General features: G+C 27.3%; 9 protein-coding genes across 9 annotated transcripts; 5 read left to right on the top strand and 4 right to left on the bottom strand.

The window, feature by feature from the left end:
* Nucleotides 1-197: 197 nt before the first annotated feature.
* T551_00652 (uncharacterized protein) lies at nucleotides 198-1,119 on the top strand (the record flags this gene model as incomplete). Its single annotated transcript, XM_018372916.1, has 5 exons — nucleotides 198-402; nucleotides 448-513; nucleotides 562-708; nucleotides 749-949; nucleotides 992-1,119. The coding sequence occupies 5 exons, from the start codon at nucleotides 198-200 to the stop codon at nucleotides 1,117-1,119; spliced, it is 747 nt and encodes a 248-aa protein (XP_018230662.1).
* A 52-nt stretch (nucleotides 1,120-1,171) lies between these two features.
* T551_00651 (uncharacterized protein) lies at nucleotides 1,172-1,754 on the top strand (the record flags this gene model as incomplete). The annotated part of the gene is made up of 2 exons (XM_018372915.1): nucleotides 1,172-1,586; nucleotides 1,636-1,754. 2 exons carry the CDS (start codon nucleotides 1,172-1,174, stop codon nucleotides 1,752-1,754), a joined length of 534 nt encoding a protein of 177 aa, XP_018230661.1.
* A 1,419-nt stretch (nucleotides 1,755-3,173) lies between these two features.
* T551_00650 (uncharacterized protein) lies at nucleotides 3,174-4,841 on the bottom strand (the record flags this gene model as incomplete). Its single annotated transcript, XM_018372914.1, has 5 exons — nucleotides 3,174-3,882; nucleotides 3,954-3,963; nucleotides 3,992-4,651; nucleotides 4,706-4,768; nucleotides 4,835-4,841. 5 exons carry the CDS (start codon nucleotides 4,839-4,841, stop codon nucleotides 3,174-3,176), a joined length of 1,449 nt encoding a protein of 482 aa, XP_018230660.1.
* Nucleotides 4,842-6,419: 1,578 nt separating this feature from the next.
* Nucleotides 6,420-6,842, bottom strand: T551_00649 (uncharacterized protein; the record flags this gene model as incomplete). The annotated part of the gene is made up of 1 exon (XM_018372913.1): nucleotides 6,420-6,842. The coding sequence occupies one exon, from the start codon at nucleotides 6,840-6,842 to the stop codon at nucleotides 6,420-6,422; it is 423 nt and encodes a 140-aa protein (XP_018230659.1).
* A 721-nt stretch (nucleotides 6,843-7,563) lies between these two features.
* T551_00648 (exportin-1) lies at nucleotides 7,564-11,691 on the top strand (the record flags this gene model as incomplete). Its single annotated transcript, XM_018372912.1, has 20 exons — nucleotides 7,564-7,653; nucleotides 7,707-7,809; nucleotides 7,860-7,931; nucleotides 7,987-8,093; nucleotides 8,143-8,258; nucleotides 8,303-8,537; nucleotides 8,586-8,736; nucleotides 8,777-8,874; nucleotides 8,914-9,054; nucleotides 9,097-9,282; nucleotides 9,327-9,564; nucleotides 9,612-9,821; nucleotides 9,876-10,132; nucleotides 10,176-10,389; nucleotides 10,434-10,663; nucleotides 10,710-10,857; nucleotides 10,901-10,993; nucleotides 11,037-11,174; nucleotides 11,220-11,394; nucleotides 11,442-11,691. 20 exons carry the CDS (start codon nucleotides 7,564-7,566, stop codon nucleotides 11,689-11,691), a joined length of 3,252 nt encoding a protein of 1,083 aa, XP_018230658.1.
* A 315-nt stretch (nucleotides 11,692-12,006) lies between these two features.
* On the bottom strand, nucleotides 12,007-13,043 carry T551_00647 (50S ribosomal protein L3; the record flags this gene model as incomplete). The annotated part of the gene is made up of 5 exons (XM_018372911.1): nucleotides 12,007-12,204; nucleotides 12,246-12,327; nucleotides 12,357-12,468; nucleotides 12,515-12,766; nucleotides 12,809-13,043. 5 exons carry the CDS (start codon nucleotides 13,041-13,043, stop codon nucleotides 12,007-12,009), a joined length of 879 nt encoding a protein of 292 aa, XP_018230657.1.
* Nucleotides 13,044-13,176: 133 nt separating this feature from the next.
* T551_00646 (ubiquitin-binding protein CUE5) lies at nucleotides 13,177-14,109 on the top strand (the record flags this gene model as incomplete). The annotated part of the gene is made up of 6 exons (XM_018372910.1): nucleotides 13,177-13,345; nucleotides 13,389-13,438; nucleotides 13,483-13,576; nucleotides 13,636-13,698; nucleotides 13,739-14,032; nucleotides 14,084-14,109. The coding sequence occupies 6 exons, from the start codon at nucleotides 13,177-13,179 to the stop codon at nucleotides 14,107-14,109; spliced, it is 696 nt and encodes a 231-aa protein (XP_018230656.1).
* A 952-nt stretch (nucleotides 14,110-15,061) lies between these two features.
* Nucleotides 15,062-15,453, bottom strand: T551_00645 (uncharacterized protein; the record flags this gene model as incomplete). Its single annotated transcript, XM_018372909.1, has 3 exons — nucleotides 15,062-15,140; nucleotides 15,183-15,192; nucleotides 15,345-15,453. 3 exons carry the CDS (start codon nucleotides 15,451-15,453, stop codon nucleotides 15,062-15,064), a joined length of 198 nt encoding a protein of 65 aa, XP_018230655.1.
* A 354-nt stretch (nucleotides 15,454-15,807) lies between these two features.
* T551_00644 (ATP-dependent RNA helicase MTR4) lies at nucleotides 15,808-19,554 on the top strand (the record flags this gene model as incomplete). Its single annotated transcript, XM_018372908.1, has 14 exons — nucleotides 15,808-16,362; nucleotides 16,417-16,530; nucleotides 16,576-16,666; nucleotides 16,709-17,056; nucleotides 17,110-17,241; nucleotides 17,283-17,599; nucleotides 17,642-17,894; nucleotides 17,942-18,183; nucleotides 18,227-18,359; nucleotides 18,405-18,619; nucleotides 18,665-18,903; nucleotides 18,948-19,271; nucleotides 19,314-19,383; nucleotides 19,429-19,554. The coding sequence occupies 14 exons, from the start codon at nucleotides 15,808-15,810 to the stop codon at nucleotides 19,552-19,554; spliced, it is 3,159 nt and encodes a 1,052-aa protein (XP_018230654.1).
* Nucleotides 19,555-20,002: the final 448 nt, after the last annotated feature.

Genomic DNA, 20,002 nt, shown 5'->3' with positions numbered 1-20,002 from the left:
ATGCTTTTTGGGTATTTCTTTTTTTTTGCAAATATTTATGTTGTTGCTTAGGTAACAGAAATTTCATGATTTTTGTTGATATTATGTGATCGATATAATTTTTAAAACAAACATCTTAAAAAGATAGTTTTTTTATAAAAAAAAAGGCTTTTTTTCCTTAGAAATATCATTTTTCTTCTAAATTTTTACAAATATATATGTCTTCATTAGATCTTTCTTTTTTTCCGATCAATTCTGACTCAACTTTGTTATCTTCACTACCATCTATAAGTATATCATTTGATGAAACAAAGGCCAAAATGATGCAATTTACTGCTAAATTTGACAAGTTCATTATGAATATGAAAGAGAAGCAGCTTGAAGAAAAAAACCGCCATTCAAAAGCTATGGCAGGAGATCGAGGTAAATGATTGAAGACATTTATATGAATTAAACTAATATACAAAGAAATACAGAAAACCCTTCAAAACCAGGTTGAAAACTACAAACAAATTGAAAAGAATATGCTTCTTGGTATATAATTTTTGTATTTTTTGTGTGTAATTTCTAAGTATTCAACAGCGGTAGAAAAAGAAAAACAAGAAGTAATGGAAGCAGAGTTGTCTATTTCTGAATTTAAGGAAAAAAAAGCAATGATGTCTGAGAAACGGGAATATTTATCGCAGCAAATACAAGATATTAACCAAATAATTCAAAAAAAACGTGAACGTAAGTTGTTATCTATTAATAAGTGTTTCTGATTGCTTAGTTCGAGCCAATATGCGACACATGCTTATTAAGCAGGCTTCTAAAAATCAGCCAGAGTTGAAATTTTGGGAAGATTATCTGGCTATGAAGATTGAAGGAGTTAAAGATGATTTTCTTAAAATCGTTTTTACGCATATTGATGAAAATGACTGGATGAGGGAGTTTTATTTTATAATTAATCTTTCTCAAAGGGATTATGAAGGTAAATATTATTTTTTGTGTATTTTTTTTCTCATCAAAAAAGTCACCGAGTGTTCACCTCCACTGACGACTATTAATGAAATTGTTTTAAAATTGAATCAATCAAGAGACTTTTTTGAATTTCTTAAAGATATGCGGAAAGATTTTAAAAAAATTGTTCGTTTCTCTTAAATTATTGTAACTTTTTATTCGAGTTTATTATCAAAAATACAGTACTGGAGAAATGAACAACTTTAAAATAGGTTTTCGATCTTATCGTTTACCAATGTATTTATCTCTATTAACTGTTTCTAAACCGTCACTTTTTGGGACTTCTTTGCTATTTAACAGTCCTGGTAAACGATATAATAACTATTCGGCTATGCAATTATATCCTGCTACAATATCAAAAAAAAAAATATTTGTTTATTCTGCTACAGGAGTTATTATATGGGTTCTTATTATTGGGTTATCTTTTAATCATCAGCGCCTTGTTTCTCCTGTTGTTTCTCATCTTATGTATCAACTCAAGTATAGTCCAATGGCACAAAGTTATCTTGGGAAAAATATTGATTTTACATATAAGTGGCCATGGATATCAGGGGAAATAAATTATGTCAAAGGTCGTATTGATTTATCGTTTCGTGTAAGTGGTTCTCGTAAGTATTTATTTCATATTGTGCAAGAATAACTAAAATAATTTTATAGAAGATAAAGCAATAGTTAGATATAAGTCTATTCGTAAAGGAAGAAATTCCGAATGGGTAACCTTGAAATGGACAATTTGTCCAGATAAAAGTTCTCAAGAAATATCTCTTTTAGAATAGTCAGGCTTGTTAAATTAAGTAATCTCTTATTTTTTTCAAAAAATAAATATGCTTTGGAGATTAACTTTGGATATTATAATTAAGGACATAGTATTCTGTTAAAGATGAAATAAATGTTTACCATTATCTTTATTTTTTACTTAGCATCATTTTTTGTCAATTTATTTCTTATAACTACAAAAATGTTATATGAAATAATCTGCAGGAATCTGTTCGATGTACTTGTTGCTATGTATTGTTTTTCAATTATATAATGTTGCTTATAAGTAAAATAATTTCAATGAAACATAGTACTTTAGGAATGATATGCTTGATATTAATGATTTGAATTTTTTGTTTAGGTTTGTATTTAAGTTTATTTAAACATTGTTTTCAGTTTTTTTACATTTTTGTAATATTTTCATACTATGAATTAAAAAATCCGAAGTTATTTTTTTAGCAAAATATTCAAATGTATTTTGTAAGTTTGTAAATGTTTGATTTAAAAATATATGTTTTAAATTGCATTTTTTTTTGAAGTTCCAGTTTAATTTGTTTAAAATATACTTTTTAAAATATCCAATTTAAAAAGTGTTTTAAATTTCAAATATTTGAATGTTTTTACATTTTTATTTGTAGTACATTTATTTAAAACATTTCTTTTATTTTAACAATATAATAAACAATATAACATAAATTCAGTAAATAAATAAAAGGTATAATAAAAATATAATACTTTAATAGAACTATTTGTATATTGTTTTTTTAAATCAAACTTTTAATAATTTAGATAAAAATGTTTTTAAATTAATGTAAATATTCTGTAAATTTTTAAAACATAAGTAAATATAAATTTTAGATATATAAAAATTTTATGTTTAATTTTTATTTTTAAATAATTTTTAAAAATTTTTTAAATATTTTTTTAAAAACAATACTATTAATATTACTTTTTAAAAAAAATTGACACAAATCAATACCTTATTAAATATATATTATAACTTAAAATTACTTCAAAATTTCTTCAAAAATTTAAATTCTAAAGTTTAAACAATAATACTTTCTAAAACCTTTTAATTTATAATTTTACAAATTATAAAAAGATACATTATCTTAAAACTTATAGATTCATACTTAGAAATAAATTCATTAAAACTTAATATACTAATAACGATATATATTAACAAAAACCACTAAACTTTCAAATTTTAATAATTTTTTCTATCACCCTACATAATTTAATTTTTTTTTTTTAAATATTAAAATTAATATTTAAAAAAAGTCTGATTAAAAACATTAAATCATAAATAAAAATATGGATATTTTCACAAAAAAACATATCAGAAAAACTTTAAAAAATAATATACAAATATTGAGTATTAGACGAAAAAATTATACATATCTAAATCAAAAAATACCTAAAGTGCATGGTTGGTATATTTAAGAAGTTTTAGAAAAATTATATAATTGAGGCCTTTCAGAATGCTTTTGAGATATTATAGAGTGTCTTTGAGAACTATCTCGTCTGTCTTCATACGCCCTTTTTTGACTATTTGTTAATGATTTCGGAATATCTGAATAACTGTATGGCTTTTCAATTGAACTTTCTTGCATAGAAGAAGGAATATAATCCTGCCGTAATTTGCTCTTAGAGGATGCAGTAGGAACATTCTGTGTATTCGAGGAATATGGTAAAGTATCGTGGAATGAACCATTAACAGGGCCAGAAATATGAGCAGCTAAATTCTTAGGCCTAAAAGATTTTGTATTTTGAAAATCATCCCTAGTAACAGGATTTATCATGCCACTTAAGCGATTTAACGATTTCTGTCTAGCTACTCCCACTTGAGGTACATCTTTATCTTCATTAACTCTAGAATAATAATCTTGCTTCTGATGTCCATAAGATGCGTTAGATGCTATACTATTATTTCTTGTTAAGAGTGATTTATTATTAGGAGGAACATTTGTTGGACCCCATCCTCTATATCCCCATTTATTAGAATCATCAATACCAGAACCATAGGGTTGATTTCTTTCAAGATAATTAGTTCTTTGTATCCCCCCTGTTTCACCAGTTATAATTGGCATAATATTGTAATCTTCAACTTGTTTCCGAGGAGGAATTTTGGATGCTCGACTAGATTTCCTATGCCAATACCACAATATAATAATAAGTATAATAATAAAAAGAATTATTGGTGCAGTTATCATCAATACTGTTCTCGTTCTAAATATATCAAACTTATGGCTATTACTGTCCGACCGATCTGCTGGAAAAGAAGTATGAGATTCCTGGCTCATACTAAAAGTGCTAACTTGTGAAATAGAACGAGAAACAGTAGTGCCTCTAGTAGCAGACTCATATGAAGTTTCAAATGTAGTCCCATATGAAGTCTCAGTTGAATTCGAGAGCGTAACTTGTGTTGAATCATCAGTAGACGACGTTGTAGATGGTGCAAATGGCATTGTAACTGTACTTGTCACTGTATCTGTTACTGTTTTTGTTATAATAATTGTTCCAAGTGATGCTGTTGCATCACTGGATGAACTAGGTTTAGTACCATTTAAAGAGGATTGTAATGATTCGTCAGCATTTCCATTAGATGAGGAACCGCTTGCTCCATCTTTTGACACATCAGTTGTATTTTTTCCATCAGATACCGTCGAATTTGAATTACCAGAACCAACTGCATTATTAGCCGATTCAGTAGAGTTACTCGCTACAGAATCTGGAGAACGGCCATTTGTACTAGATATACTAGAATTAGATAATGAATTAGTAGTATTAGAAATAGGCGTAGAATTAGGCGAAATTGTTACATCAACGTCTCTACTTCTCAATACAAAATAAAACGGTATATTTTTTTCCTGAAATTTAGAGGAATTTTGCATATCTTGATCAGATTTTAAAACAACTGAAACAGGCTTTAATATAAATATATAGAAAAATAAAGTCAACAAAGATGAACTCAAAGAAATAATGAACTTTATTGGAGCAACTGCACTCCTTATATAACTCATTTTCTCATGATCTAATATAGTTAAAAAGAGAATAAGCAATATTTTTTTAAAAATATTTTTATAAAAAAAAAACCAACCTTGCATCTTTACACGAAAGAAAAAATAAAAAGATCTTCTAATAATAACACTACACTCTCAATAAATAGTTAGTTTCACAACATAAACAGGTATCCTCGGTTATTTGACAAAGAATACTCGTACAAATTAAAACGCCGTAAAGCCTGAAAAACTATATATTTTTTCTTGAAAAAAGAAAAACAATACTAAAAACAATTAACTGAACCTTATTAGCTTTTGCAGCAACAAATAAAACATTATTTTACCAGAATATAATTGATATATTTTAAGAATACTTTTCTCACGACTAAAATTATAAAATTCTAAAAAACCCTATATATTTTCATAATTTTTAATAAAAAAATAAAAAAATGAAAAATACAAAAATATCACAAATACATATATCTTTAACTATTTTCCATGCAAGTACTTTATTTTTTTGTCTAGAATAATTTAATGTTATATGTAAAAAAATAGATAAGCACTTTATTTTTTATGACCCTATAAAAATTAACAAAAACACTAATGCCCTAAAGAAATAAAAAATGAAACATTTTATCTTTCGTGTATAAATAGTGCATTATTAAGCATTATTAATAGAGATAGTTTATATAAATACTTAATTAAGTATAAAGCTGAAAAATAATATATATAAGCTTCTTATATATAGATAAATTACAATCCTATATACTAAAAGATAGAAAAATAATTACTATACGCATAGTCATTTGCAAGTTATGTCTATATATCCCACAAGAGATGAAAAAATTTGAAAAAATTGAAAAACACTAAAACATTATTATAATATTATAGTATAACATTAAAGATGTGCCCTCTTATCATTGGTCCGTTCGAAAGCAATAAATATTAAATAATTCACATGTAAATTAAAAAAAATAAAAACTATTTTGTTATCCTTTGCAACAAATGAAAGAAATAATTTTGTAACTCAAGCAATACTTATATCTAAATAAAATGCAGCTACCCTAGATTTAATAAATAATAGAGATATTTGTTTTAAATACAAATGCTTACATGCATGTTTCTTGTATATATTTGAAAAAAAATTAATTTTATCCTGCATCCCATAAAAATATCATATGTATAGTTTTTTTTTTTTAATTTTTCAATTATAAATATACTTTGAAAGATTGAAGCTATCATTATTCGCAAAAAAAACTTCACAAAAAATAGATCAATTAATGATTTTTTTATCATTTAAAAGCATTCGAAATTTTTTACCAAATAGATAGTAATTAGCATTATTTTAAAGTACTTTTTCGAAATTTATGACATAAAGATTCTAAAAACGATTAAAAATATATAGCATTATTTTAAAAAGCCAATAAATAATCCATTTTTGCAAAACAAAGCACACATCTGAAATGCACAAAATCATGTTTTATAAGTAAAAAAGAATAGTTTACTGAAATAACAAAAGCATGACCACAGAAATGATATCCTCGAGAATAATAAAAATATTGTAACATAAAATGCATATATTCCACTTATATTTTCTAAAAAAAATAGAAGATGTATCCATTTTAAAAATATTACTCATATGCATAAACCATAGCCGATAATTTGCTCAACAAAGTAGACCTATCATGAATACGAAGTCTGAGTCGACGCTGAGATACCCGTATGATAACGAGTACCATTTGAATCACTATAAAATGTACGTGTAAAAAGACTCATATCTTCTTGAGAGGGAAAAAGAACAGGAAGTAAATAGTTCTCAGGAATCGTATCATTAAATGAATTCTCTTGTGAATGGCGTTCCTTGAGATTTGTCTGCACTTTGTGTTTCTTAAAGCATACAAAGACCGATAGAAATGAAGAAAATCCCCGAGACCGTTTTGGATTGCTCACCACACGATCATTATGATTCTCAAGACCTTCTCGAAGAATTCTTCTTCGGTGTTGTTGATGAATAAAAATAAGCACAATTATTGCTACTAAAATAGGAAAACTATTTCCTTTTAGTACATGTTCATATATATCTTTTTTTATTCTCCATTCCATCATTACTTACATAATGATAAAAATGACCGGCATTATTCTCCGTATAGAGAGATTTGTTTCGTGGTTCGCGCTCAAACTTGACAGCATTGCTGTATATATAAAAAGCTATCTTTTAAAAGATATTTTCTTATCATTTCCTGTAAAATTCCACTATTTTAGACATCTTTGTCCATTTGATCAAAATTTCGACGTTTGTTAGCTTATCATTCGATATTCAATGTTAATTGTCAGATCAAATATTGTGTGTAATCTATGAAGAAACATACAAATAATGTATAAAATTGATATTAAAAAAAGAAAAAAGACCTATTGAATAACCATGTCAAATTAAAAAGACCAATATATAAAAATTGTTTTTATAATATATTTATAATATATTTATAATATATTCTTGGAAGTCAAAAATAGTGTTTTTTTAAAAAAATAAAAAAATAATACATTTTAATTATCTATTTAAAATATTTTTTGTCAATTTAATAGTTCTTTAATAATACTATTTTATTCATTCTATACAAACTTCCACTACGGTCTAGTTGTCGTCGTCGTCGACCACTGCGTAAGACAAGATTAATAAAAAGGAAGAAACCTTGAAAAAAAGCAAGAGAACTTTTGTATAAAAAAAGGTTTTATTCTTAGTGTAGAAGATTAAAAGATATAGAAAGAATTTGATCGGATAATTTTGGCTGAATTTTGGCGGAAATAATCCGAAAAACACTGAAAGAAAATGGAAGATATTTTGAATTTTGATCAAGACTTTAATGTGGCTCTACTTGATCGTATTGTTCATACATTTTACCAAGGATCTGGTGCAGAGGTATTTATTGGATTGGATTAGCAAAAGCCAATGCTGATAAATACATTAAATAGCAACAACAGGCGCAAAGAGTCCTGACACAATTCCAGGAACATCCTGATGCATGGATGAGGGTTGATACAATTTTGGAAAAATCGAATGTTCTTCAGACAAAACGTAACAAATTTTATATATTCTTTTATGTTTTTTAGTAAATTTGTCATTAGATATTGCACTTTCTATCCTTGATAAACTTATATCCACACGATGGAAAATCCTTCCTAGAGAACATTGTCAGGGTAATTTCATTCTAGTGTTTCTTAACAATCAAAATTAACTGCTTTTGAATTACAGGTATTCGAAATTTTGTTGTTGCCATCATGATTAAAACATCTTCCGATGAAGCAACGCTTCATAAAGAAAAACAATACTTAAATAAGCTTAATCTCACTCTTGTACAGGTACGTATTTTAATTTTGTATATATAATCAATGGATTATTTCGCTATAGATTCTTAAACAAGAGTGGCCAAAAAACTGGCCTACATTTATTCCTGAAATTGTTAACGCCTCAAAAACAAATCTTTCTTTATGCGAAAATAATATGGCTGTTCTTAAGCTTCTTAGGTATTTTTAGGTTCTATTATTTTATTATTATTAATTTATTTTAGTGAAGAAATTTTTGATTATTCTGCGGAACAAATGACTCAACTTAAAACAAAAAATCTCAGAACACAAATGTCCGGAGAATTTTCTGAAGTTTTTCAGTTATGCTCTGAAATTCTTGAAAAAGCTCAAAAAACAAGTTTAATTTTAGCAACACTAGAGACAATTCTCAGATTTTTGAATTGGATTCCACTTGGCTTTATTTTTGAAACGAATATCATTGAAACTTTATGTACAAGAGTAAATATTTTTTTATTTTTTTGAAAATATTTTTTTACTTTTAAATAGTTTCTTGAAGTAACTGAATTTAGAAATGTAACATTAAAATGCCTGACCGAAATTGCTGGTCTATCAGTTATGTCACAATATGATGAAAAGTTCGTAAATCTTTTAAATTTAACAATGTCTTCGGTTAATAATATTATTCCTTTAAATACTGGTATATATAAATATTTTTTCACAGTATATTAAAAAAATAGATTTTAGAGCCGCCTATGACACAAGTAGCTCTCAAGAACAAGATTTTATCCAGAATCTTGCCCTTTTCCTTTCTACGTTTCTTGGAGCACACGTAAAGGTTTTTTTCACTTCATTTTTTTCTAGTTTAATATTTTAGCTTGTTGAAAATCAAGAAAATAAGGATCTTCTTTTGAATGCTCATTTCTATTTAATTAAAATATCTCAAGTAGATGAACGAGAAATCTTTAAGATTTGTCTAGAATATTGGTCCAAACTTGTAGCAGAACTTTACGAAGAAGTAAGTTCATAATAAATTAAGAAATAAACTAATTTTATTTAGATACAACAACTCCCTATTGCAGATATTAATCCTCTTTTATCTCTTAATTTATCTGCAAGTCTTGCTAGTGGCGGTGCTACACCTGCTAGCATGTATGCAAATATTCCACTTCGAAAACATATTTATTCAGAAGTATTATCAAATTTACGTATTGTTATGGTAGAGAAAATGGTAAAACCAGAAGAAGTAAGGCCACTTATGTTAGTCGTAAAAAAAATTAATTGGATAAGGTTTTAATAGTTGAAAACGATGAAGGAGAAATTGTTAGAGAATTTGTAAAGGAAAGTGATACTATTGTTTTGTACAAAAGCATGAGGGAATGTCTTGTTTATTTAACTCATTTGGATGTTGTAGATACTGAAATTATTATGTCTGATAAACTTGCTAGACAAATCGACGGAAGTGAATGGTCATGGGCTAATTTAAATACACTTTGTTGGGCCATTGGGTCCATTTCTGGTGCTATGAGTAAGCGTTTTAATTAAAGCTTTAAATTTTAGATTAAATGGATTTAGATGAAGAAACTGAAAAGCGATTTTTAGTTATGGTTATTAAAGATCTTCTTGGTTTAACGGAAATGAAACGAGGAAAAGATAATAAAGCGGTTGTTGCTTCAAATATTATGTACATCGTTGGTCAATATCCTCGTTTTTTAAAAGCACACTGGAAATTTTTGAAAACTGTAGTAAATAAACTTTTTGAATTTATGCATGAAACTCATGAAGGTATACTAATATAGAAAGATACATTTGTTTCCCTTTTTCTTCTAATTCGAATAGGTGTACAAGATATGGCATGTGATACTTTTATAAAAATTGCACAAAAATGTCGAAGGCATTTTGTAGCACAACAAACAGGGGAGCATGAACCTTTTATAGATGAGATTGTTCGGAACTTACACAAAATTACTGAAGACCTTTCTCCTCAGCAGGTACATACATTTTATGAAGCTTGTGGATATATGATTTCCGCTCAACCATCTAAAACTATTCAAGAAAGATTGATTTCAGAACTTATGCAATTACCCAATGCAGTGGTAATTTAAAAAAATTACTATATATTTTTATAATTATTATTAGTGGGATAATATTATACAACAAGCTGGTCAAAACGTAGATGTTTTAAATGATAATGAAACTATTAAAATAATAGGAAATGTTCTTAAAACAAATGTATCTGCATGCTCTTCAATTGGAAGTTATTTTTATCGGCAAATTGGGAAAATATACATGGACTTGCTAGGTCTTTATAGAGCTGTAAGCACGATCATTTCTGATACTGTAGCATCTCAAGGTAACAATATATTTTTAAAAATCAATAATATATACAAATTTTAGGAAATATTGCTACAAGAACTCCTAGAACAAGAAGTTTGCGAACTGTAAAAAAAGAGATTCTTAAGCTTATTGAAGTATATGTCAGTAAAGCTGATGATCTTGAAACTGTTAATAATATTTTGATACCTCCTCTTTTAGAAGCCGTTTTAGGAGATTACAATAGGAATGTTCCTGATGCACGGGATAGTGAAGTCCTGAATATGATAACTACAATTATCTCAAGACTTGGTGTAAAAATTACATATATTTACATGATTTCTATTAATATACTTTAAGGGTTTAATGATAGATGCAATTCCTTTAGTTTTACAATCTGTATTTGAATGTACTCTTGATATGATTAATAAGGAGTTTACAGAATTTCCTGAACATCGTGTTGGGTTTTTCAAATTATTACATATTATAAATCTTAATTGTTTTCCTGGTTTGTTATATTTTTAAAACAACTAGAATTTTAATTTTTTTAGCTCTTCTAAGACTTCCTGCACCACAATTTAAACTTATAATAGATAGCATAATGTGGGCCATCAAACATACAACACGCGATATTGCAGAAATCGGTAATTCTAGAACAATTTTTTATATTATAAACTTACAATATAGGCCTCAATATATGTCTAGAACTTATTAATAATATTGCAAATACAGAGCCAAATGTAGCAAATTCTTTTTTTCAGCAATATTTTCTTTCGATTCTTCAAGATATATTTTTTGTTTTAACAGATACAGACCATAAATCTGGTATTTCAATTATTTAAAATATCTTCATACTTACAATTTTTAAAGGATTTAAATTACAAAGTGTAATTCTTGCAAGAATGTTTCATTTAGTTGAATCTGGAGCTATTCAAGCATCATTATATACTCCTCAGCAAGTTCAAAATGAAAATACTCCAAACTCTGTATTTTTACGAGAATATGTTGTTACTCTTTTAAATAATGCATTTCCTCATTTACAACTGTAAAGACTATATAATTTCAAAAATTTTTATAACTAATATTTTAAAGTGGACAGGTACAAAACTTTGTATTAGGTTTATTTTCCCTTAACATGGATATCCCTAAATTCAAACTTAATCTCCGCGACTTTTTAATACAACTTAAAGAGTTTTCTGGAGATGATAATACGGAACTATTTCAAGAAGATCGTGATATGGAATTAGAAGCTAAACAGAAAGCTGATCGTGAACGCGCATTAACTGTTCCGGGGATGATTAAACCTTCTGAGCTTCCAAATAATGATGAGGAAGAATTGTAACATCATATATAAGTATGCCTTAGTTTAAAATTACAAGTACAAATATTGCCTAAAAATTATTAATAAAATAACAATAATACTAATAATGACAATATCAGTACTTTCATTAATGAAAAAAAATAATAAATTTATTTTTTTATATAAAAATAAACCATATTTTCATAACGTTTTATAAATATTTTAAATTATCTCTTCACGTAATTTAATAATGAGCCTGCTCCCAAAAAAATTCACATTTAATATAATACATATTAAGAATGTACAAATTTATATTAAACCAATAAATTAATAAAAATATTCTGAATTATAAATATTTTAACCAAGCAAATTAGGTTGAGTTTTTTTAATAGCATCCCTTATAGTGACATACCCTTTATCAGGACCAGGAACCGGTCCTTTTACAAGTATAAGTCCATTCTCGTTATCTATTTTAATAATTGGAACATTTTGTACAGTAACATTTTTTCCTCCCATTCTTCCGGCCATCTTTTTACCAGGAAAAACTCTTCCAGGCTAAATAACATTAATACTTAAAGTTAAAAAAAGCTATATACGTCTTGTGATTGCCCTGTTGAACCCGGTGACCTATGAGAAATTGATACTCCATGTGAAGCAGGAAGACCATGAAAGTTCCATCTTAAAGTATTGTAAACCATAAAATTCACAATAGGTAAATAAGATACCTTTTCATAACACCTGAAAACCCTTTTCCAATACTTTTCCCGCGTATATCAACAAAAGCTCCTTCTTGAAAATGATTTACAAATAATTGAGTACCTTTTGAAAAATTAATAAAAATTATCATACAAAATATAGAAAATACCAAGTTCTAAAGACTTCAAAGGCTCTTTTATTCTAAATTCTACAACTTTTGACTTTGGCGGTACTTTTGCTCTTGCAAAATGACCAAGCATAGCTCTTGAAATATTCCGAGGATTCCTTGAACCTACTCCTACTTGAATAGCATCATATCCATTCTTCTTTTTTGTACGTATATCTATAACTTGAAGACGATCTACTTGAAGCACTGTCACAGGAATTCGTTTTCCATCTTCTGTCCATACAGAAGTCATACCTAAGACAATAAGAAAATATCTGATAATATCCATAAATCTACCTTTTTTACACGCTAAAAGACCAGGTCTTTCCGGGATTTGTTTTTGTTTTATCTTCTTAGAAAGCACAAATGAAGGCAAAGGTATATCTTGAACATATAAAGGTGATATTTTGCTTAAAAAACGCCTCTTAAAGCCCAAAAAAAAACAATTGTAATTCTTTTGAAGAAGTGAATTCGAATTTATTATTTTTCTTGCATTATCTTTCATCAAATTTAGACAAATTTGAGATACCATTTTTTTTTAATTTATTAACTGTTGAACCGAATATCAACTTTACACTAAATATTTTCAAAAAAGAATTTTATAGAATATTAATAAAAATACGTATTTTCTTCTCAAAATATTAAATATTTGAATATATTCTGCTATGGAAAACGAAAATCCTAATGAACAGAACTTTAATACTCAAGAAAAAGATCAAGAAACAGCTATCAATATATTAAAAGATGCATTTCCTGGAATTGAGGAAAAAATGCTTAATGCTATTCTTATAGCTAGTCAAGGGTCAATTGAATCAGCATTTGATGCTCTTTTGAGTATATTTTTATATACGTTTTGAATCCAATTAATATATACAAGGTATTACAGATTCAAATTACAAACCAGGACCATTGAAACAAATATCTTATGTATCAAGGGCCTATTGATAGAGTATATTTTAACGTTATCTTAGAACAATGCAGATATTCCTAATGATGTGCAGCATCAAATTGAAAATGATTTTAAATATGCTTATAACTTATCTCAAATAGGATTACAAGAAAATGGTTAGTTTTTCAGTATTTAAATATTTTAAAGTATTTAAATATATTTCTTTTAAATATAGAAAATGCAAAAAACACGAGATATTTATACCATAATGCTAAAAAAGAACGTACTTTTATTAATGGTTTAGACCTAAAATATATAATATTTTACTAATTATTAAGATGAATTACCAATTATTCGTGAAAATTTAAAACAAGGTTTTGATAATGCAAAAGCTAAGATGTCTGTTTTTTTTTCTAATATTAAAAAACGAATTAATGAAGATATATTATCTAATGAAAAAAAAAATAATTTTTTTGAAGCTTCTGCTTTAGAGTTTACTGAATCACCAAGAATATCGCTTAATGGATGCGATACAGACTCATTTTCTTTTAATGATATTGAAGATTTAAATTTAGAAAACAATGAAGTATCTCAAAAAATACAGCCCAGTTTATCTTTTAAAGACAATTTGAGTAAGTATAATTGTATTATATTTTCTATTAAATAAATTTAATTATTTGTAGATCTATGTTCAGAAAAAAATAAATAATATAATTTAGAAAATTATCAAAACTATTATAATCTAAAAACTTCAAATATAATATTTCATATCAATAATAAATAACTAGAATATTTTAATACAAAAATTAAAAAATATCTAGAAATTATAATAATTAACAATCTTAATTTTAAAATATAGAAATATACATGTTATTTTTAAAATATATTAAACTTAATTCAAAATGATAACTGTAATTATTAATTTAATTAAATATTGGATTTATAAAATATTCAAGTATATTTTTTATAATATTTATTTTGATGTTATAATTATTTTAAATCTATTATTTACAATTAAATATAAATAACATTTAGCTTTAAAATCTAAAATAAATTTCCATTTTTATCAAACTTAAATAAAATTTATAATTATAAGTATTAATCGATTATTTTTTTTAATGTTTTTAACAAATTTTAAATGAAAAATGAATATTAAACTTTCAAGAACAAAATATACAATTTTGTAAACACTTTCCTAACAAAAATTGAAACTTAAAAATTAAAAAAAAGACATGCAAAACAATCTATTTAAAAGATAGAAAATTATATGAAAAGACACAAAAACCAATTAAAGTTAATTTTCCATAAATAAGATATTTCTATAACCAATTTAATTGCTTTTATAATTAAAATAGAATATATCATAAATCTTATTAAGAATACCTTAAGTACATGTAAAAATAAGTATTCAATACATAAAAAAAAGAACACTTAAAAATACTGCCTAATATAGATAGAAATAAACTATCCTTTAGCTTTACGTCTACGCCAATATTAGTTTTTATATACAAACGATAAATGCAAAAACAGTTGCCAATAACAAGCTATTTTCTATTAAAAACAATAAATATGTTCAAAACAAATACTCACAAACAAAAGGAATAGAAAAGCCAATCCCTATACTATGTATTAGACCATATCTGGTTTTTTTTAATATTAAACTATCCATCAAACTTACCAAAAAAAAGCACCATTTTAATCGCTAATGAAGATGGAGATGTAATTTTAAATGGTAAATTCCTAAAAATATAAATACTCTTCAAAAAACAAGAATTTACACACTTTCCCGGGCCTAAATATATTAGTCTATTTTTACACAATTAATCTAACAAATTTATGCAAAATGGCATATTTTCAATATATATATATAACCACTTAAGATTTATAAAAGTGATATACTTTTCAAAATCACGCCATAAATATTATATATATAATATTTCTTACCATCTTCAAAATGCATCATTCGAGTAATATATGTCGTATAAACTCCACGAAAAAAATGACCTCTATCATTTCTATATGTTTTCAAAGGTTCTATGCTTCTAATGCTCATTTTTATTGTTTCTTAAACCTTAAATTGATTTTCTCCTAGAAATATAAATCTATAACGTTTAACACTTAGAACAATCTTCGATACTCGACGTTCAAGATTAACTGAACAAAAATTACCTTAAAAGAAACTTAGGACAAAAAAATATGAATAAACTTGAATTTTGCTAAAATACTTTCTAAAAGGTCTTTACCTTCAAAATAAGCAAAAATATCTTGTTTTAAATATTATTATTTTAAATATTTTTTGACAGTTTAAAAACATTCATCAAAAATAAAAGAATTAACATTTTGACAAAAAATATTATTATAGAACTAAGAACATAAATTTATAGAAAAGAGTTTTTTGCAGTGTGCTATGTTTTCAGACGAAGTGTTTACTATATTTAATGAACAGAATTGTACAAAATGGCAGAAAGAAAATCCGAATCCATTAAAAGACCTATCTATTGTAAATAATACAGAATCTGAAAATACAGATGAAGCATCTAAGCATAAGAGAATTAAACTAGAGGATAAAGAAGAAAATCATTTAATTGTAACAGATAGTTTTGAAACACAGGGAACATTTGAGGTTCCTGAGTCTCGTGGACTTGTAGATAATGAAGAAAATACAGGAAATGACGTAAAATCTGGATCAGTGACATTAAGTCATCAGGTTAGACATCAGGTTGCTTTACCAGTAAATTATAACTATATCCCAATATCTCAACATGTACCACCAGCAGAACCAGCACGAAAATATGAATTTGAACTAGATCCGTTTCAAAAAGTTGCTATTGCATCTATTGAGAAGAATGAAAGCGTTCTTGTTAGTGCACATACAAGTGCAGGGAAAACAGTAATAGCAGAATATGCAATTGCACAAAGCTTGCGCGACAAACAACGTGTCATTTATACAAGTCCGATTAAAGTATTGAACATCATTATTGTAAATAAATCTGTCTATTTTAACTATAATATTTAGGCACTCAGTAATCAAAAATATCGAGAATTGTTATCTGAATTTGGAGATGTTGGACTTATGACAGGAGATGTGACAATTAGTCCTAATTCTAGCTGCTTAGTAATGACTACAGAAGTTTGAATAACATGTTTATTTGATTACTAATAATTATTAATGCAGATTCTTCGATCAATGTTATATAGAGGTTCTGAAGTGATGCGTGAAATGGCATGGGTTATTTTTGATGAAATTCACTATATGCGTGATAAAGGTGTATTAATAAATATTTTTTTATAAAAGTTAACCTATTTAGAACGAGGAGTTGTTTGGGAAGAAACAATTATTCTTCTTCCTGACAAAGTGCATTACGTTTTTCTTTCTGCTACTATCCCTAACGCTATGCAATTTGCAGAATGGATTTGCAAAACACATGTTCAACCGTGTCACGTTGTGTATACTGATTTTCGTCCAACACCTTTACAACATTATATATTTCCAGCAGATGGTGACGGAATTCATCTAGTTGTTGACGAAAAAGGTGTTTTTCGCGAAGATAATTTTCAAAAGGCTATAAGTGTTCTTACAGAAAAATTCGAAGATCTTGATACTTTTTCTAAGAAATCAGGAAAAAAAAAAAAGACAGGAAAAAGTAGTCAAAAAGGTTGAAATATTCTATATTTATTTATGAATAAAATTGATCGCATATTTTATTAGGACCGTCTGATATATATAAAATTATAAAAATGATAATGATTAAAAACTATAATCCCGTCATTGTTTTTAGTTTTAGTAAGCGCGATTGTGAAAATTTAGCTTTACAAATGAGTAAACTTGACATGAATGATGGTATTGTCTTTGAACCTATTGCATATTATTTAACATTATAGATTCTGAACGAGATTTAATCTCATCCGTATTTAATAATGCTATTAATTCACTTTCAGAAGTAGATCGACAATTACCACAAATCCAATATATACTTCCATTATTGCGTCGCGGTATTGGCATTCATCACTCTGGTCTATTACCTATTTTAAAAGAAGTCATTGAAATACTTTTTCAAGAAGGCCTTATTAAAGTTCTTTTTGCAACAGAAACATTTTCTATTGGTCTAAACATGCCTGCTAAAACGGTTGTTTTTACTAATGTTAGAAAATTTGATGGAAAAGATTTCAGATGGATTTCGTCAGGAGAATATATCCAAGTATTTTTTAAGTGCAATTTTTAAATTTCTAACCAAATTAAGATGTCAGGAAGAGCAGGAAGAAGAGGACTCGATGATCGTGGCATTGTAATTCTTATGATTGATGAAAAAATGGAACCTCCTATTGCAAAAAATATGCTCAAAGGAGAAGCCGATCGCTTAGAATCAGCATTTCATTTGGGCTACAATATGATTTTAAATCTTATGCGAGTAGAAGGTATTTCTCCAGAATTTATGCTTGAACGCTCTTTTTATCAATTCCAAAATAACGCAGAAGTCCCAAAAATTGAGAGCGGTAAGTACAATTGTTACAATTATTATGCAATTAACATATATTATTAGAACTTTTAAAATTAGAAAGAGAAAGAGATAATATTGTAATTGACGATGAATTTAATGTGGCAAATTATTATGAATTAAGGCAACAATTAGAAGCATATTCTAATGAAATGCGTAATATTATAAATCATCCAGATCATTGTCTTCGATTTATGCAACCTGGAAGACTTGTAAGAGTAAAAGATAAACTTTCAGATTTTGGCTGGGGTGCAGTTGTAAATTATTGTAAACGAGTTTCCCCTAAAGTATATACATTTTTTTCTAAAAATTACACTTAACTTTATTAAGGGATCTTCTCAAGAATACCCACCTCATGAATCATATATTATTGATGTTCTTTTATGGGTCGCAGCAGACTCACAAGTTACAAAAGCTAATCAGAATTTTACACAAGGAATTCGTCCTCCAAAGGGAGATGCTGGTATTGTCCATATCATCAACAAATAAACAGTATTTATATTAATAGGAAAAATGGAGGTTATACCAGTATTATTATCTTCTATTGACGGAATCGGTCATATACGTATATTCCTTCCAAAAGACCTTAACCCACTAGATCAACGTCTTACAGTATATAAGTCTATAGAAGAAGTAAAACGTAGATTCCCTGATGGGATTGCTTTACTTGATCCAATTGAAAATATGAATATTAAAGACGAATCATTGAAAAACCTTTTACGTGTAAGTATTTAATTTAAAAATTAAATCTTTAATTTATTTTTTTAGAAAATAGAAATTTTAGAACACAAAATATTAACAAATCCTTTCTTTAATTCACAACAACTTCCTGAATTATATGAAAAATATACTAGGAAAATGGCAATTAAATCTCAAATTAAGGCTACAAAAAAGAGAATATCTGAAACTCAATCTATCATACAAATGAATGAACTTAAATGCAGAAAAAGAGTTCTTAGAAGATTAGGCTTTACAACATCTGAAGACATCATCGAAATGAAAGGACGGTAAGTTCCTTCTTTTTCTATGCATACGCTAATTATATTTTTAGAGTTGCATGCGAAATTAGCACAGGAGATGAGTTAATCTTGACAGAAATGATCTTTAACGGAGTTTTTAATAATCTTACATCCGAGCAATGTGCTGCATTGCTAAGTTGCTTTGTTTTTCAAGAAAAAAGTGAGGAAGCTCTAAAACTTAAAGAAGAATTGGCATCTCCACTACGTGCAATGCAAGAAATAGTACGACGTATCGCTAAAGTCTCTCGTGAAAGCAAACTAGACATTGTCGAAGAAGAATATGTTAACCAGTTCAAACCTACATTAATGGATGTCGTCTACACTTGGGCTCAAGGAAAATCCTTCTTTCAAATCTGGTAACATTCCTCTTTTTTCGTTTCTCTTCTAATCCTTCCCAGCAAAATGACCGACGTTTATGAAGGCTCGATTATACGTGCCTTCCGAAGGCTAGAAGAACTTTTAAGACAGGTTCTCCTCTTCCCGTCTCTTTTTATACATTCATTAATCTAATAGATGTCTTCTGCTGCTAAAGTCATTGGCAACCTCGAACTCGAGGCAAAAATGAACAATGCCATCACTCTTATCAAACGTATACATTCTTCCATCCTTCTTTACCATCTCTCACTCATTAATAGGTGATATCGTCTTTAGCACTTCTCTCTATCTCTAATCTTACTACCTCACAACTTACCATAAAATAATAGCACTCTCCTTTCTCAAACTTCTCCCCCCTATTCCACTCATTCTATCTTTCCTTTCACATTCTTCTTTCATGTATATTTCTCTCTTTTCTACACCCTTCTATATTCTCCATCTTTTTTATATTTATCGAAAAACACCTTTTTACTACACATTTAATGCGTCATAAAACAAGTCGTGCAAGCAATTCTACAACGCCTATCAACCATTGTACACCGCTTCAGGCTGAATGCACGTCATTTGGGCGTTTTCAAGATCCTCATCAATCAACATTAACAATTAGTCCTTTAACAAGTATTCATATATATGACGGAAGCCCAGCAGTAGGGGGATTAACAGGATATGGAGGAACACTACATATGCACTCAAAAATTGAAAGAATGAGATT

Source organism: Pneumocystis jirovecii (assembly GCF_001477535.1).
Source record: "Pneumocystis jirovecii RU7 chromosome Unknown supercont1.3, whole genome shotgun sequence".
Taxonomy (NCBI): Eukaryota; Fungi; Ascomycota; class Pneumocystomycetes; order Pneumocystales; family Pneumocystaceae; genus Pneumocystis; species Pneumocystis jirovecii.
Note: the sequence above shows the minus strand (reverse complement) of the source record. Positions and strands in the feature narration are given on the sequence as shown.